The 16566-nt window shown below is 40.6% G+C and overlaps 1 protein-coding gene and 1 long non-coding RNA gene across 7 annotated transcripts in view; one reads left to right on the forward strand and one right to left on the reverse strand.

The window, feature by feature from the left end:
* Gpcpd1 (glycerophosphocholine phosphodiesterase 1) overlaps window positions 1-13648 on the reverse strand; it is a 44896-nt gene extending 31248 nt beyond the window's left edge. For 2 of the 5 annotated variants that reach the window (XM_039105465.2, XM_063284167.1), the window contains exons 1-4: window positions 13450-13635; window positions 7591-7662; window positions 3666-3759; window positions 786-867 (exon numbers count right to left, since the gene is read on the reverse strand). In XM_039105465.2, the coding sequence (XP_038961393.1) occupies window positions 786-867; window positions 3666-3759; window positions 7591-7639 (225 nt within the window). In that variant the 5' untranslated portion in view covers window positions 7640-7662; window positions 13450-13635. Of the gene's footprint in view, window positions 1-785; window positions 868-3665; window positions 3760-7590; window positions 7666-13449 lie in introns of all 5 variants that reach the window. The other 3 variants (XM_063284166.1, XM_039105466.2, NM_198779.2) reach the window with 3 other exon arrangements.
* The window catches only part of LOC120101670 (uncharacterized), a 90960-nt gene that overhangs the window by 64180 nt on the left and 10214 nt on the right, over window positions 1-16566 (forward strand). The gene's annotated exons all lie outside the window — the stretch shown is intronic.

Raw genomic sequence — 16566 nt, forward strand, 5'->3', positions numbered from 1 at the left:
GAGTGGATTTGTCAGTTTTTATGAGTTAAAAGAGTAAGGTAACATTGATTGCTACTATTTTTTTGTATATAACAAAAGTATCCTATAATTCTCGAAAGAAAATAAAATTCCCATAGGCCTAGTCCATATTGTTTCCCACACATGCACAAGTGAGGCAAAGATAAAAATACAAAGGGAGAGATCTTTTCATTAAATAAATTGACGTCGGTAAACTAAGGAAACAAGTTAACATTTTCCTTCTCTGAAAATGAAAACAATCCTAGAATATTAAGCTGTGGACAGGCAGGCAGACTGAGTGCTAATAGGTGATCAAAGTTTTCAAAGACCCTGCCTGATCAGCGGCATCTATGGGAAGCTCCTAGAGAAATCACCCTTTTTTTGGTAAGCATTAAATAAATACTGCAGCCAGTAAGGGATAGATGACTGCCATGAAAAAAAATTAAAATATACTTCTCTAAATGTATTTGTATCACAGAATAAAAACAAATTTTAAAACCCTATAATTAGAAGCTAGTTTACAAGGTTACAAAAATGTACAGATGAGAGAATACTGGTTAAGACATTGCAGCATATACTTACTATTTATTAGTCATTCAAAATCCCATGACAATGTCTGTGAACTAGGTACTTACCTGCTTCTCTTTTTCTTCTTCTGCACTAAAATGTTATTAATAATTCTATTCCTTATTTGACCAAAACAAACTCATTTTACTTCCAATGTTTTGAAACTTAAATTTGTTATTCTGGAAAGTCCTACAGAAATAAAGTATATAAAGAAAACATACCTTTGGTTCTAAAAAGCAGCCTCTGAAGTAGCGGTACTTCACGGACATTCCTCTACTAAGAACAATCACTGCTTTCCATACACTGACGTGTGGGGACAAAAAGAAAAGAAAGGAATGCATCAGTATCAAAGTAAAATGTATGAAGACCTCATAATTCACAACTTCCCAAGTAAGGACTCTACCCATGACTTAACTCCAGGCTTGCCCCTGGGAAGTAGGGATGCAGCAATTAGCCCATCCTCAAAGAGTTTGCTTTCCTGTGTGGGTGGACAAGCCATATACACTAAACTAACAAGGCTAGGTAGAGTGGAACAGGTCTGTAATCCTAGCACTTTAAGAGGCAGAGGCAGAAAAATTCTGAGCTCAAGGACTGCAGAGCAAGTTCAAGGCATGCATGGGCTACATGGTAAGATCCTGTGTTTAAAAAAAAAAAATCAGAAAAAAACCACTACAAATTCAAATTTGAGGAAGCTTTTAAGTAGAATCCCCAGTGAAAGAACTGAGCTAAGACTTAAAGGATAAGAAGGAACCAGATACACATATTGCCACATGAACTCAAGGCAATACAAGACTGAAAACTGTCCATCCTCTCATCTTCTAACTTACCCAGAGAAGCTTCATGTTACTATAAGGTTTTGGAGTACACCCTTCAGGTCATAAGTGAGCCATGTACACTGTTAGTCTCAAGCCTAGCTGTTCTATTAACTTAAAATAATCCTCTCAGCTGTTATGTGTCTGTCACAGGGACAATGGATGTATATATGCATCCAGTACTTAGCACAGCCAGTAACACAAATAACCTCAATCTGAATAAGTGCCACCTTTACTGACATCTTTTCATTCTATCCTAACCACTTTGTTGTGAAGATTAGAAAATTAAAGCCTGGACCCATGAGCTTTGCCCAAGACAACAGCTAACTGCATACACTAGATCTGTCTTTCCTTCTCCAGCACTAGCAACTGCACTAGCAGTAGACTTACACTGCTGGTGATTACATTTCTCTGTAGCTCAGAATCAAAGTTCATGTTCTACTCATTAATATCACATACTTCCTAGAAAGTGGTTTCAGTCAAGCATGGCAGCATACCCTTGTGATACTGCTCCACATCAGAAATTTGTAAGCTTAAGAACAAAGTGGGCGGGCTGGAGAGATGGCTCAGTGGTTAAGAGCACCGACTGCTCTTCCAGAGGTCCTGAGTTCAAATCTCAGCAACCACATGGTGGCTCACAGCCGTCTGTAATGGGATCCGATGCCGTCTTCTGGTGTGTTTGAAGACAGCAACAGTGTACTCACATATGTAAAATAAATAAATCTTTAAAAAAAAAGTTTAAAAAAAAAAAGAACAAAGTGGGTCTGAACGACTACAGTGTGAGTTCAAGTACATTTTGAGTTAGTTAAGATCTAGTCTCAAAATACTGTCCACTGGGTGCTGGGATTTGAACACAGTTCTGTGAGAGCAGATGTGCTAAACTGGTGAATGGTGGCATATCTTTAATCCTAGCACCAAGAGGTAGGGGCAGGCCACCCTGGCCTATATAGCAAGTTCCAAGCCAGCCAGAGTTACATGGTGAGATTCTGTCTAGAAAATAAACAGACAAATACAATTTTTATGTAAGAAGCTAGGAAAATGGCTAAAAACACTTAGCCAGGTGGTGGTGCCTACCTCTGAGTTTGAAGCCAACCTGGTCTATATGGCGAATGCCAGGACAGCTAGGGCTACACAGACAAACACCTTGGAAATACACTTGCCACCAAGCCAGATAACGTAAGTTCAATCTCCCAAGATCCACGTGGTAGAGAACTACTCTAAACATGCCACAACAGGGAGAAACTCATACACATATACACGCAAGACAGTAAGTACATTAATACAACTGAAAGCGATAGTGAAAAGAAGGTACAGAAGAGCTCAGTAGTAAAACATTCCTCTAGCAGGAACAAAAGCTCTAAGTATAACCCCCAATAGCTGCACCCCCCAAAAAAGAAACTTTTTATGCACTTGTACATACATACGCCTACAATCCTAGTACTCAGAAGTTCAAGACCATCCTCAAAATATTTAGTAATAGTTAAACGGCAGTATGCATGTTTAAAGTGTACATGAGGGCCTGGATTTAAAAACACATACACATACAACAATGGACCGAGAAGTCCTGAGATAATACCTAGACTTTGTTTTAAATGAGACAAGTCTGCTACTTTGGAACGCGGTGGTAAAGCCAATGTGGTAGCCCCGGCCTGTCCTAATAACTGAGGAAGCTGACACAGGTCTCAAGTTCAGGGCTCATGAACAGCCCTGAGTAACTAACTCAGCAAGATATAATTTCAAAATAAAAGTCAAAAAAAGAAATGATTGTGTATGTAGCTCTGTGGTTTAATTCTTCCTTAGCGTGTGCAACATCATAGGTTCAATTTTCAGTTCATCCAACAGGGTGGGGGCCCTTCAGGAGAGGGGAGTTCTTTGGCCTGGCTCAGTGAAGGAGTTTGCTGCCAAATCGCTTATCTGAATTTTATTTCCAGGACCCAGATAGTAGGAGAGAACTGACTCCTGCAACTTCTTTTATACATACAACACAGTGGCATACAAATACATACATACATATATATCATATATACATGTAACACACACACAATAAAAATGCAATAAAAGAAAGATGGGGATGGAAAGTCACAAGATGTCAAGAGTTTTGAATGGAAGTTATAAGGAACCTCCTTCCCCACCCCAATCCCAATTTTATGGTGATTTTATTTTTAAAACTGTATATACTTCACAATTTTCATAAATATTAAGCTGAAAGAGAAACTATACAGAACAGTCCCTAGGTTTCTAATGTAAATGTATGTCACAATGGCTGTATCCTGGTGTTTCTGCACTCACCTTTCGCCTGTCTCACTCTCAGTAAGAGGCACAGCATTTTGAGGACTCCAGTTTCCCAAGGCATCACAGTTTCCACACATTGCAAAGACCTCTCCTAAAGAAATCAGAGCTGTTAGGCTTTTCCAAACAAGAAACTCTTCAATTTTAGGAAGTAAGAAGGGAAGTTGAAGTTGTCTCAAGTCAAGAAAGAGCCTCAAGCAAGAATTTTGACTCACTGCCATTCTATGAACTTGTAAGTTAATTGGACTTACCTCTCCATACCAGAAGCAGCAAAAATAGGTACAGAAATAAGCTTTTCCTTATCTGTTCAAGAATTTAAGTAAAAAGCATTCAAAAAAGAAAGTGATTGGATACGATCTCTTCATAGGAGAGTGGTGTTTTTGTAGGCAGGATCTCACTACGCAGCTCTGGCTAATCTGGCACTGCAAACCAGGCTGACCCTGAATCACAGAGATCCATCTGTTTCTACCTCCCAGTGCTAACACTGGACTACTAAAGACATCTAAGAATTAGACAATTAACTTGTTGAGGAGTCTCCTACAACACCTTCCTCTACTTCTCCATCTCCCTTCTCATCTAGCCATGGGCATCATTCCCCTCCCTTAAACTGAGTGCCTTCCTGTCTGCAAAGGTAGCTACTCTTAGCTAACTCTGGTCAGTTCATCTGCCTGATGTCCTCAGCTGCTAACTTAAACTGCCTGCTCACAATTCTCTCAAAGAGTAGAGCATAGGAGCAGTGGAAGCATGAGAACTGTCTGTAGCATGTACAAAGCCTTGATTCTCTACTACCTATACCTAATCCCAGCACACATAGAATTATCATATAGAAATAATAGAATAAGGGGGTAGATTATTGAACTTAGAGTTATTGCTATTCTCAAGTAACAGTTTTTGATTATATTGATATGGATTACTGTATATTAACACAGGTTTAAGATTTTTACTGGTATAAACGTTTGTATATGGATATAAAAATTTAAGATTAACTGTTACAACATAATGTGTGTGTGTTTAAACTCATTATCTAAGGTATTATCTATGTGCAATTCATTTAAAATTACAAGGTTTAGTCCCAGTCCTTTTAATAGATAGTATTACAAACTATTAGGGATGGTTAAGAAATGCAAATTCATGTTCATGTTAGATACTAGTCTGGATTATCACAAAAATATACATCCTGGGCTAACAGATGATACGTAGTTGGAGGAAAACATCTGCTTGTTCAGATATAGAATAGACGGCCTTTAAAAACCTGAGATTCACAAAATATGGCATTTAAAGATGTATGTATTAATTTAAGGCTTTTTTGGGGGGGAGCATCGAGACATGTCAGCCCCTGGCAGCACCCCATTCAACCTGGAAGATGATGATCAGCATCAAGTGACCTGCAACTGGAGATGGTGTCATTTGTGGTAAGCTAGCCACTACACAAAGAAAACACCCTGCCTCCATCTACAGACAAAAATCTGTAAAAACAGATGCAGGGAAGAAGCTCTCCCACGACAGGGTGAACAAGTTCTTCATAATTCCTGCTTCACAAAAGGTCCATCAGATATTCTGGGCCAGAGGCTGAAGATGATATATTTTCATATTTTGGGGACTGTCCTGGCAGTCAATTATCTGTCATTTTGGACATTGTGCATCTGCATTTCCTGCACACTGAGGTAATATTTATTCAGTCTCAGGTATCCGATGGGGTTGAAGACTAGATAGTCAGTCTTACTAGAAAATTTAAGTTGTTTAGGATTTAAGAAGATGTTTTAAGTCCAAGAAGATGTCTTTAGGATAGTAATAGAAATTAGGATAGAAAATTTCGCTATAAAACTCTGAACTCACCAGGATAGGATAGATAATAGAATACTTTCTCCTGAGTTGCCAAACACAAGCAAACTGAACTTTTTGAATGTAACTCTTATTTTAAGAAAAAGAGCCTTTTTATTTAGACAATAAAAGATGGTGGGGAGGAGAGGGGGATTGTGTTGAACTTTGGTCTGTTACGTCATATTGTAATGTTAAATTCTGTACCCAAAGGTCTAACTGCCTATGAGTGAATTCTCACTCATGTTTACTAGCTTTTGTTGTGCTCCTTAATTTAAAACTATTAATATCTATAGCCTATAGAAGAGAGGCAGAGCTTTAGAGCTTCAGTTCCCAGGCTTGGGGTCTGTAGGTAGGAGAGAAGAAGGAAGACAGCATGGGGTACGCAGAACATGAGAATATGGTCATGAGGGCTGACCAGTTGGAGTAGGAAGAGTGGCCCAGATGGAACATGGCAAGTTATATCTCAGGGTTATTGACAACAAAAGACAAAAATAGAATAGTGCTAAAAAGGCTGATTATAAAGGTTTTGTGTCTTTTATTTAGGAAAAGAATATTCAAAGGTGATGTAGAAACCAATTAATTTTTACTACAGCACTTTGGGAATATCTGACCCTGCCCACCCCCCAAAGAGTACAAGACTCTGTAGTCCCTCCAGAAGGCAATCTATAAGACCAAAGTGAGCAGTGAGAAGCTGCACATCAGCTAATAACGGGCAATTATCACCTGAAGAATTCTACTGGAGTAAAGCTGTACTAGGTTTTCTGGCTGCACATAAAGTATGTGCACAAGCACACACAACTGTAGTGGCTGCTACAAGCATTAGCTAAACAGAATGAACACATTTACTCTAACCTGTCCCATGCTCTGTGCTAGGTGCAAGAATTCAGCACCAAGACATGATCATGTTCTCATAAAGCTTAGCACTTGTCACAGGGCAAATTACTTAAGCAATTTGAAAATCTTTAGAAGATCTACAAAAACAGTGCCAGAACCTAAGGAAATTTCTCAGAGGCCCTCTCACCTTCCTCACCTTGATAACGGTGATAATGGTGAGTGAAAGAACACAGATCCAGGCAAAGGAAAACAGGATTTGGGGAAAAAAATTCTCAAAATAGGAATCAGGGAGAGAACCAGCAGATCTGAGGAACTGAAAGGCAGCCAATATAAGCAGAGCATAGCAAACAGCAAGACTAACTAACACCCAGGTGGTAGTGTTTGGTATATACCTTACACCAATTATTTCACAGTACTTTGACAACAGAAAAATGAAGCTAAAAGAAAATTCAAGTAGCAAATAAGTCAATTTTAGCCAAATATTTCAATTTCTTACAGTAGCACAAATCCCCTTTGTCATGCAAACAAAATACCATCTCTGTGCAAAAAGTTCAGTTTTCTTTAGCAATAAAATATGATACCATGAGGGGTGGGTGCACGCTTGAATTTGCTGTATTCTAAGTATGTGTATGACAGACAAGACCAGGTAATTTCATCTAAAATTTTCATTTGAAAATTGGGCCCAAGAGGGGGTGTGGTTGAACCAACAGATGTACACGGGTGTGGTAGAAAATAAGGTATCAGGCTTCAGGTGGTAGAGAACTGGTAGCCCTGACATCAGATTTCTGTGGTTGACAAGAGTCTCAGGCTAGCCAGGAATAAAGTAAGACCCTGTCTTAAAAAGAGACAGACAATTAACATTTTAAAAGGCAAGGTCTTTGGAAAGAAAAGGCAAACACAGAACTGCACCACATTGGCATGATCTGTGAGGCAGAAAACCATTCAGGCTGCTGGATTCTTTTATGTGGGTGCCAATAAGAGCGAGCACAGGTATCACTTGAAAAGAAAGAACACTGATGGACAATGCTTAGTTAGAATCCCAAAACGGACATTCCTGGGGCAGATATGACAAAGAAGGGAGAAGGTTCTGGAGCATTAGCTCACAACAATCCTAAGGACATACAGATCATCTGACACCCTCTTCTGAATTCTACAGGAGATACATACACACACATATATGCAGACAAAACACCCATACATGTTGGGAAGGGGGGCTTTTCAAATGATTAATTTTAAAAACATCTGGCAAAGAAAAAAATGTCTACTTTACCTGGTAAAAGAGTTCCTCTTATTTCAAAGGTGACCTGAGAAGGTGTCATTCTGATGGAATTATTTAAGATTTCTGCTAGGAAAGAAAAGAAAACTGTTTACTAACTGAATAAAAACAAAGTTATTTTAGCATCAGTACACAATGGAGTTAGGAGTATAATTCACTGATAGCGTTTATCTAACACACACAATGCCCTGGGTTCAGCCCCTAGCACCACATAAACCTAGCATGGGGGCACTGACAGAAGTTCAAAGTTACCCATACTATACAGTGAGTTGGAAACCAGCTTACAATGCATGAGTCACTGTCTTAACAGAAAAAGCAATGAATGCAATGACACAGAGGGTAACTCAGAGAGCAAATGCACTTGCTACCAAGCCTGTTGACCCAAGCTCTCAATCCCCAGGTCTACAGTAAAAGTGGAAGAAAGCCAATTTCTGAAAGTTGTCCCCTGACCTGTGCTCTCCACATACACTTAAATAATTTTTTTTAAAATATTTTACTGGTTGGGTGGTAGTGGCTCATGCCTTTAAGGGCAGGAGGCTGAGACAGCCTGGTCTACAGAGCAAGTTCCGAGACAGCCAGGGCTACAAAGAGAAATTTTGTCTCAAAACAAAAAACAAACAAACAAAAAACCCCAATTTAATTGGTGCACACTTATAATTCCAGCTCTCAGAAAGCAAAGGTAGGAGGATCTCTGAGTTCCAGGACAGCCAAAAGTAAATAGAGACCTTGTCTCAAAAGATATTTGATGACTAACTTTTAAAATAATAATTCTTTAAAAATCTTAAATGTTTATACAATTTGATCATATCTATACCACTCATTCCAACTCCTCCTAGTGCCTTTTCTCCCAACTTTATGCCTTCATCTTTAAAAAAAAAAAAAGAACTCTGATAAGAAAAAAGGTTAAAAAAAAAAGACACAAATAAAACATTCAAGTAGTCATTCCAAACTCCTTATATACACTTGGTTGCATTAAGTATGCAGTAAAACTCATGGTTTTGTTACATACTTCCCAAAAATACAAGAAAGTATATACCAAAAATATTGCAAAGCAAATGTATCCAAACTTTTTACTTTTAGGGAGTCAAGATTCTCTTGTGCTTGGCACATACTTTCTGTTCTGATAAGCAGCTGTGCTAAGTCAACATATCTTTCTTAGCCAGAGCCAGGTAAGGGTGAAAGGACCCCACAGATAGAAAAAGCTCAAGTAGAGACTTCTGCTTGAGTAACATAAAAGCAACAAACTTGCTTTGTGGGGCAATGAGGATCTGAAACTATTTCTAATATACAATGTAACTGGTTACCCATACAAATCCTCCCTCAAAATTAAGTCTTTTCAGATTTTTTTATAGGATCAGCATATTAAAATTCTTTAAACTTAGTCTCAACTACCAACTGTTACAAAAAAAACTTAATCTGATGTTCTTATGGCCACAGCATTCTTTTCAGTTATCAACATCATTCAAAATCACACAGCTGTCCTGGCTTCTAATCTCTTCTCTGTACTATGAGATAATGAAGGCAAACATTCTTCCTCACTCCAGATTTTATTTTCAGAAATTCACACTTCTAACACTGAGGTCCTCTGCCTTTTTATTTGTATCTTCTAATTTTTCTCCCCAACCTCCAGACTTAGCCAAGCCTGTGTACCTCAGCCCACCTTAAAAAAGGAGAGTGAAGGCAGGAAACTACTTTAAAATACACACATATGGGTTGGGGATTTAGCTCAGTGGTAGAGCGCTTGCCTAGCAAGCGCAAGGCTCTGGGTTCGGCCCCCAGATCCGAAAAAAAGAAAAAAAAAAAATACACACATATGCACAGACACATACAGCTCAAGATTGTTACTAAGTTTAAACTAAGAACACAGTCTTTATGTGCTGATACATTTTACATAACTACTCAAACGATTACCCCAAGAATACCCTTGTGGGGCTGGAGAGATGGCTCAGTGGTTAAGAGCACCGACTGCTCTTCCAGAGGTCCTGAGTTCAAATCCCAGCAACCACATGGTGGCTCACAACCATCTGTAATGAGATCTGATGCCCTCTTCTGGTGTGTCTGAAGATAGCTACAGTGTACTCATATGCAATAAATAAATCTTAAAAAAAAAAAAAAAAAAAAAAAAGAATACCCTTGTGCAGGGATGTCCAAGTCTCTAAAAGAATACCAATCACACTTTTATTCAGCATCATGCCCTTAATTTACCAGCTACATTTCACTTTATGAATAGGGATGTTTACATAGACTCTAGTAGACAGAGGCCAATAGTATTGCTAACATCACATACTGATTGGGCAGTCCTCCATAATTAATAGGTCTGAGGTCCAAAAACCTGATCTATAACACCTAAAGAGGGCTGGTAAGTAATCAAGAGTATGCTCAGTATCTACAAACTATGGATCCATTGTCACATTTATATCAATTAGAAGATATAATGCTGAAATGTTACTTTATAAATGTGTTAAATGTTGAAAGTTATTTTATAAATGTACAGTATCATATTTATCATATTTGGCGATTCTGTGTTTGGTAAAAATTCCCAAGACTGTACAGGAAAAAAATTTCATGAGCAAAATAATTTATAAGATACCTATTTGATTTTTTGTGTCTAAGAATAAACAAGATCTATTCGTCCTAAGCTTGTGCTACAGAAACAGGTGTGGTTTAGCCTAATACCTGAATACTTCAATAGCTTCCTTTAGAATAAATAGCGACACAAAACTGTGAGTATAACCCTGAGCATACAAGAGCTTTTGAGTAGGTAAAATGATTCAGATACTGCAACCTTCCATTTAACAGATCCAAACTATAACAAGAAAATCTTAAATCTAACAAAAAAAGCTTTAAAATTGCTGATGAATTTAATTTTTGTTGTTTTCTGAACAGTCTTTGTAGCCCTTGCTCAATCTATTAGGTCAGGCTAGTCTCAAACTCAGATCTGTCCACCTGGACCTCTGCGATTAGAGGTGCCCACCACCACTATCCAGTAAACTGAATTTTAAGAGACAGACTAAACCCATAACTCAGCACAACATGACTGAAAAACAAACTTCAATTTTCTCTTTGTGTGAGAAAAGAGGAAAGGAGGAGGAGAGAGAGAAAGAGAGGGAGGACCAAGTTATACATGTGAAGGTCAGAGAGCAACTTGCAGGAGTTGGTTCTCTCCTACCATGAATGGTCCTGGGGATCAAATTTAGCCCTTAGTAGTGAGGCCCTCAGGCTTTTCAGCAAGCTTCGATTTCTGCTGAGCCTAACCAGCCTGTCAATCTTACACTGTAATCTGAACTTTCACCCAGTGTTTACAAGTCTAAACTAAGGGCAATTTCATCTACAAGACTTCAGAGTTGCTTGTTCAGCTAACTACTCATCAATTGGCTATATAACCAATTCAATTCAGTCAATGTAAGCGAAGTCACATGTAATCATTCCCATGTACTCGAACCAACAGTGAGTACAAATTTAGCTCTAGACATCTACTGCATTAGACAACCATGAACAGTCTGGCTATTTAATAAAAGGGAAAACAGTCAAGTTCTCCGTCCCTGCAGTTGTGATAGCTGTGACAAGTCGGCAGTGAACAGCTGCATCGAGTGCACTATATAGAGGCACACACATGGAAACACAACAGCCAGGAGACAAGCTTGAATTGTCATATGTCAGCAATCTACTTCAATTCCCACCCCTCAAAAATGTAATGCCGTAACAAGCGAAAGCCTGGGCAGCCACTGTGCTGGCAGCTTACTTGACCATGGACAGAGGCCAAAATTTTGGTGCAGGACTGAAGTACAGCTTTGGCACCCAACCGCCTCCAAAACCGCCGTAGCAGTGTTTAAGTACCTGTTCTACCGACTCTCAAAGTCTACTCGGCAATCTTTATTTCTTCTGCTAAACAAACAAAAATATCCCACCATGGATGAAGGAGGTTTTTCAGATACACAAAAGATAAGAGTAAAATATGCTAGTCACTGCCTACCCAGCTGACACAGATAGCCAGCTCACCCAGCACCTCACTACATACACACTATTAGTTTGTTGTTTCCACTTTGGTAATTTTTTCCCCCAATGCAACCTCCAATTTGTACTGTCGAAAGGCATACACTACACAGCACTTCCAGCCGAATTTGAACAGTTATTTTAACTTAATCTGCTTACTTATTGGAGGCTGGGTCTCACACCCTGGCTGACTTTGAATTCACAGATCAGTCTGCCTCAGCCTCTTAAGTACCCGGGGAAAGAAAAAAAAAGGCAGTCTGCACTGTTGCCTCTATCTGGCCCATGAGTTTTTAAATGCCACTGTAACTTACTGACATCAAAACTTTTCACAGTTCCTCCTGGCAAAATAAAGTTTATACCTTTTTTGCTGAACATTAGCAGCTAGTTTCAGACCTAACTAGTTTATCGGCTTAGGAAGTATACTGGAGATTTAAGGTAACCGAGGGTACAGGAACACTCAGTTTACAGCTGAACTGAAGGAGGGTATTTTTAGCTAAAGCATGTATTTCTGGCTAAAAAGAACATCTGTGTTTTCCTTTAAAACTTTTCAAAGGAAAAAAAGTCGTTTCCAATTCTCCTCACTCCTAGATTCTAGCAGCTTTGATCCTCAGACTATCCTATAATCAAAAATAAATAAATAAATAAATAAATAGTTACGTGGCCACATTGATGTCTGCTTATCTTGGTGGGGGGTCATTATGACCCCATTTCTCAGATCTCTATATACTTTTAGGCAATATTTTACTCGAGCATGAAAACAAGAATGGGTTTTTCATTAAGCAAGGGCTAAAGGAGTGTTGTTTAAACCAAATTAACATTTTCATCAGCTTTAGACATGCAATGGGCTTTTTTCCAAATGCAGTTCATTTCATGTTGACATTATTTTCATATGTATTTATCGTACGTTTTTATTAAATACAAATAGTTGACTCACCCACCAACTTTTTGTACACACCAAATAGTAATATACAGTTTTCTTTTGTGTTTACCAATTCTCTGGGTCCAAATTTCCTGCATCTTTCTTTGCAGATTTAAATTCTGTTTACAACACTGATTTTCCACCCTCCCATCCCCCCAATCCCCAGTATACAAGCCATTGCATGAAGTTTAGCAGTTTTATTTTGTGCTGTTTGTTTCTAGAACATTGAGCAATTTGGGGGGTGGAGGTGGGTTGACAGCTTGTTTTAGTTTTCCTTATTGTGTTAAAAACCTGTAACAGGCAGCGGCTTAAAGTGCAAAGTGGGCAGGAGCCCCAGGGCCGCAGGGGACAGGAGTTGGGGGAGTGGGGGACACTAGCCCCAACCATGCTGCCTGCATAGTCAGAGAATTCCTAGAAACCGGCAAACTCCCGGTTTCCTCCCACCACCTCGCGCTTTTGGCAAGACCCAACAGATGAAGTAGCACGGGGCAGCTACTGTCTCTAAGCCGGCGATGCCAAGAGGACCGCAGCCCTAAAACGTCACCGAGGGCACCAACGAGGAGCTACACAGCAGCCCTGGGTTCTCCCCATCCGACTGTACTGTCATCCGGAGTTTCTTTTCATGGGCACTAATTTTTAGGCAATTTGGGGAAATAAGCAGCTGTCAAAACGGCGCGAGTCACCAGTGCCAGCGCGAGGTGGCTGAGGTGGGAGGCAAGGAGGGTTTCGGCTCCAGCTCCTCCGTTTTCTTTGTTCCCCTATTCTCTACCCGGTATTTCCGTGGCTGTCCTGGTCACGCTGCTCAGTAGGACCGAGGGGCCGCGTGGCAGCCCGGGCTCCAGCCGCACTGCGACTCCGGAACACCAGGCCGCCCGCCCGCCCGCCCGCTCGCCCGCCCGCCACTCCGCGTGAGCGCCGCCCGCACCGCCGGCCCCCCTCACCTGCCACTCCGTTCCGCGCCGCGCCGGGAGCCTGGGCCGCGGCCGACTAAGCCGAGAGTCTGCGCCTCGCCAGCGCTCCCTTAGGTGACCGGTGGCAGCACTGAGCCCAGCTCACAGTCACCTCTCAAACCGGTTTCAGCTGCCCTAAACTGCCAGCCCTCCCCGCGGGGCGGGTCGAAGGACGGCGGGGCGGGGCCTGACGTCACGCCCGGTTCTGTCCTGGCCAATCGGTGCCCGCGCGCCAGGGGGCAGGCTGCAGGTTCCTGGAAGGCCGGCCCAGAAACCTGAGGTGGCCGAAGAGCTTAGCCAGGCGGCTCTGGGTCAGCTGAGGCACTGCTGGTCAAGGTGGTGCGCCTGTAATCCCAGTGTTGGGGAGGTTGCGCAAGTGAACTGAGAGTTCGAGGACAGCCACGGCTGTAAAGTGAGAGCCTGTCTCAAAAAGATGAGGGAGCCCTGTGTTTTCTAGAAACTTGCTTTCCTTACAAAACAATTGCAGACTGAATCCTTAAAGCTAAAACACGGGCCCCGGCATAGCTCAGTGGATAACGGCATTGACCACAAAGTTTGAAGATCTGAGTTCAACCCCTGGGACCCCCGTAGGATAGAGACCAGACTCCCGTTGACTTCTAGAAGCCTGCTGTCACAAACTCCAAATAAATCAATAAAGACCAAATAGACCCTCCTCTCTAGAATTGTTCTTTGCTTTCTAAAGCTACCCCCCTCTTCCCTCCCTCCCTCCCTTCCTCTCTCTCTCTCTCTCTGTTTTCCTTCAACCCTAAATCAGCCCGAGATCAAATCAACCACTAGGTAACTTCTAATTGGGTTTCACTTAGATTTAGATAGTGAACAGAGTCATCTTTTCCTATTGAAGGTTCACTGCTGTTCATCTGCTAATTGCCGTTAGCCATACTTCAGTGATGAAGTTTTTCAAGAGTCTGCTTCCTTTGAATATTTATGGTAGCTCTCTATTCTCCTATAATCACCATGTAGTCAAACTACTATTTGTGGAATATTTATGGTTCAGATGGTAGACCTAACCCATGCCCCTCTCTAAATCCTCTTGCTTGATACAGATCTGTAATCCCAGAATCTCCGTTGTCTAGGATAAGAACAGTAGCTCATTTTGTAAGTTTTTAAAATGTGTTCATGGGAAAGGTTCTCAATTTAAGAGCTCAACCTGGATTTGTGTTCTGCCCGTTACCATCTGTGAATATAAGTCTTCAGTAAAAGATTCATTGCTACTAATGGATTTTGACAGAGAATTCCAGGGAACCCACTTAACTTTCTTAATTTCAAATTTCCTAGAGGTAAGGTTAGGCTGTTTGATGCCAAAACTGTTCCAGTTTTGATTACTGAAATTAGTTTTATTTGATTCAACTTCTGATATGCATTTTAACATGAGAATTACTTAATATACTTTTTATGGAAACAAACCACCAATTATTTCTCCTACTGGAGTTAGTGGCCTTCTGTGGGCACTATTTTACTGGATTTAATATTACGAGTCTGTACTTTTGTCATAAATACTGGTTTTTTTGTGCATCTCTGCATTTGAGTGCATGTTTTAGTTTGTTTTTCTCCCTTGGTGAGTATAGCTGTTATTAGCTTGTTTCGTGCACATTTTTTCCCTAGAAAATTATTATGGCTAAGATAAGACTGATAAGTATCTCTTGTCCCACTTTCTACTATAGCTTTATTATCAGCATCTTTATCTGTCTCCGTGATATCAGTTATGTGGTTTGTGTACCTCGTGGTGGCCAGGAGTCCTAAATCATAGCCTGTACTCTGTAACACATCATGTAGGTCATGGCCTCAAGAACTTCCATTTATGACCTCTGTCTACTTGAGAGCTTTACAAGGCTTTGAGTATATAGATATAGGTGAGCAGGTTCTGCCAATGTATAGGGAGGTGGAGTCCCGTCACAGATCCCAGCCACCATGGAGTCACCTGCCCGGGACTTTTGTCTAGAAAGGTCTATGTCCCCTCAAACTGTGAGCCACAAGTCCCTCCTTCCTAAGTAAAATAAAGTGTACAGATCAAAGTAACACTTTGGTATTCACACAGTTATACTATTAAAGACAAAATTTCATTTTCAACATTTAACCCTGAGCTGAGCACACTTTAATTCCAGCACTCCAGAGGCAGGAGGATCTTTGTGAGCTTGAGGCCAGCCTGGTCTACATAGAAAATTCCAAGATAGCCAATACTATATTTAAAAAAACAAACAAACAAACAAAAACTATCTCAAAACAAAACAAGAAAAAAACAAACCCAAGGAATTCAATGTTGGCCAGACCTGAGAGCACAATCCTAGCTACTTGGAAGGTTGAGGCAGGAAGATAACAAGTTCAAGACTTACCCGGGCTGTAAAGTAAGTTCAGGCCCAGCTTGTCTCTAAAGACTTCAGGAGATACAGCTCAGTGGTGGAGTGCTTTCCTGGCACATGCAAAGCCTTAGATTCAACTCCCAGTACCACAAATAAATTTTGGAAACTGCAGGATATAGAGTACCTTAACATTTCTCAGAGTTTGATATTTTAATTTTATAATTGCCAATCTGAAAACACTTTCTTAGCTTATCTGTGTGTGTGTGTGTGTGTGTGTGTGTGTGTGTGTGTGTGTGTGATGTGTGTGAGATGTGTGTGAGATGTGTGTGAGATGTGTGTGTGTGGGGGGGGTGCGTATCATAGCACAAGTTTCATTCTGCTACTAAATCGTGTACTCCAGGCTAGCTGACCATAATACCTCTCTCTGCCATTTTTCTTTTGCCTCCTGTCTCTCCTCAGGAGTACTAGGATTACAGATGCCAACCACCCAACTGGCTTTAACAAAACAAAAACGAAAACATGAGTGCTGGAGACCAAGTCAGGGTTACCAGGCTTGTACAAGAACATGGATCTACTCCCCAGACCACCACCAAATATGGTTAGATCTGGTGGTACTCTCCTGTATACCCAGCACCTGAGGTCGTGACCAAGGACCAGAAATTCAAGGTCATTCCTGACTACAACGGTATATACAAGGCGAATACAGGTTATATAGGAGATCTTGTCTCAGGAAAAAAAAAACAAAAAAAACCTGTTACAGTTCAGTAGTAGTGTTTGCTTCACATGCATA

The sequence above is a fragment of the Rattus norvegicus genome, chromosome 3, assembly GCF_036323735.1.
Source record: "Rattus norvegicus strain BN/NHsdMcwi chromosome 3, GRCr8, whole genome shotgun sequence".
Taxonomy (NCBI): Eukaryota; Metazoa; Chordata; class Mammalia; order Rodentia; family Muridae; genus Rattus; species Rattus norvegicus.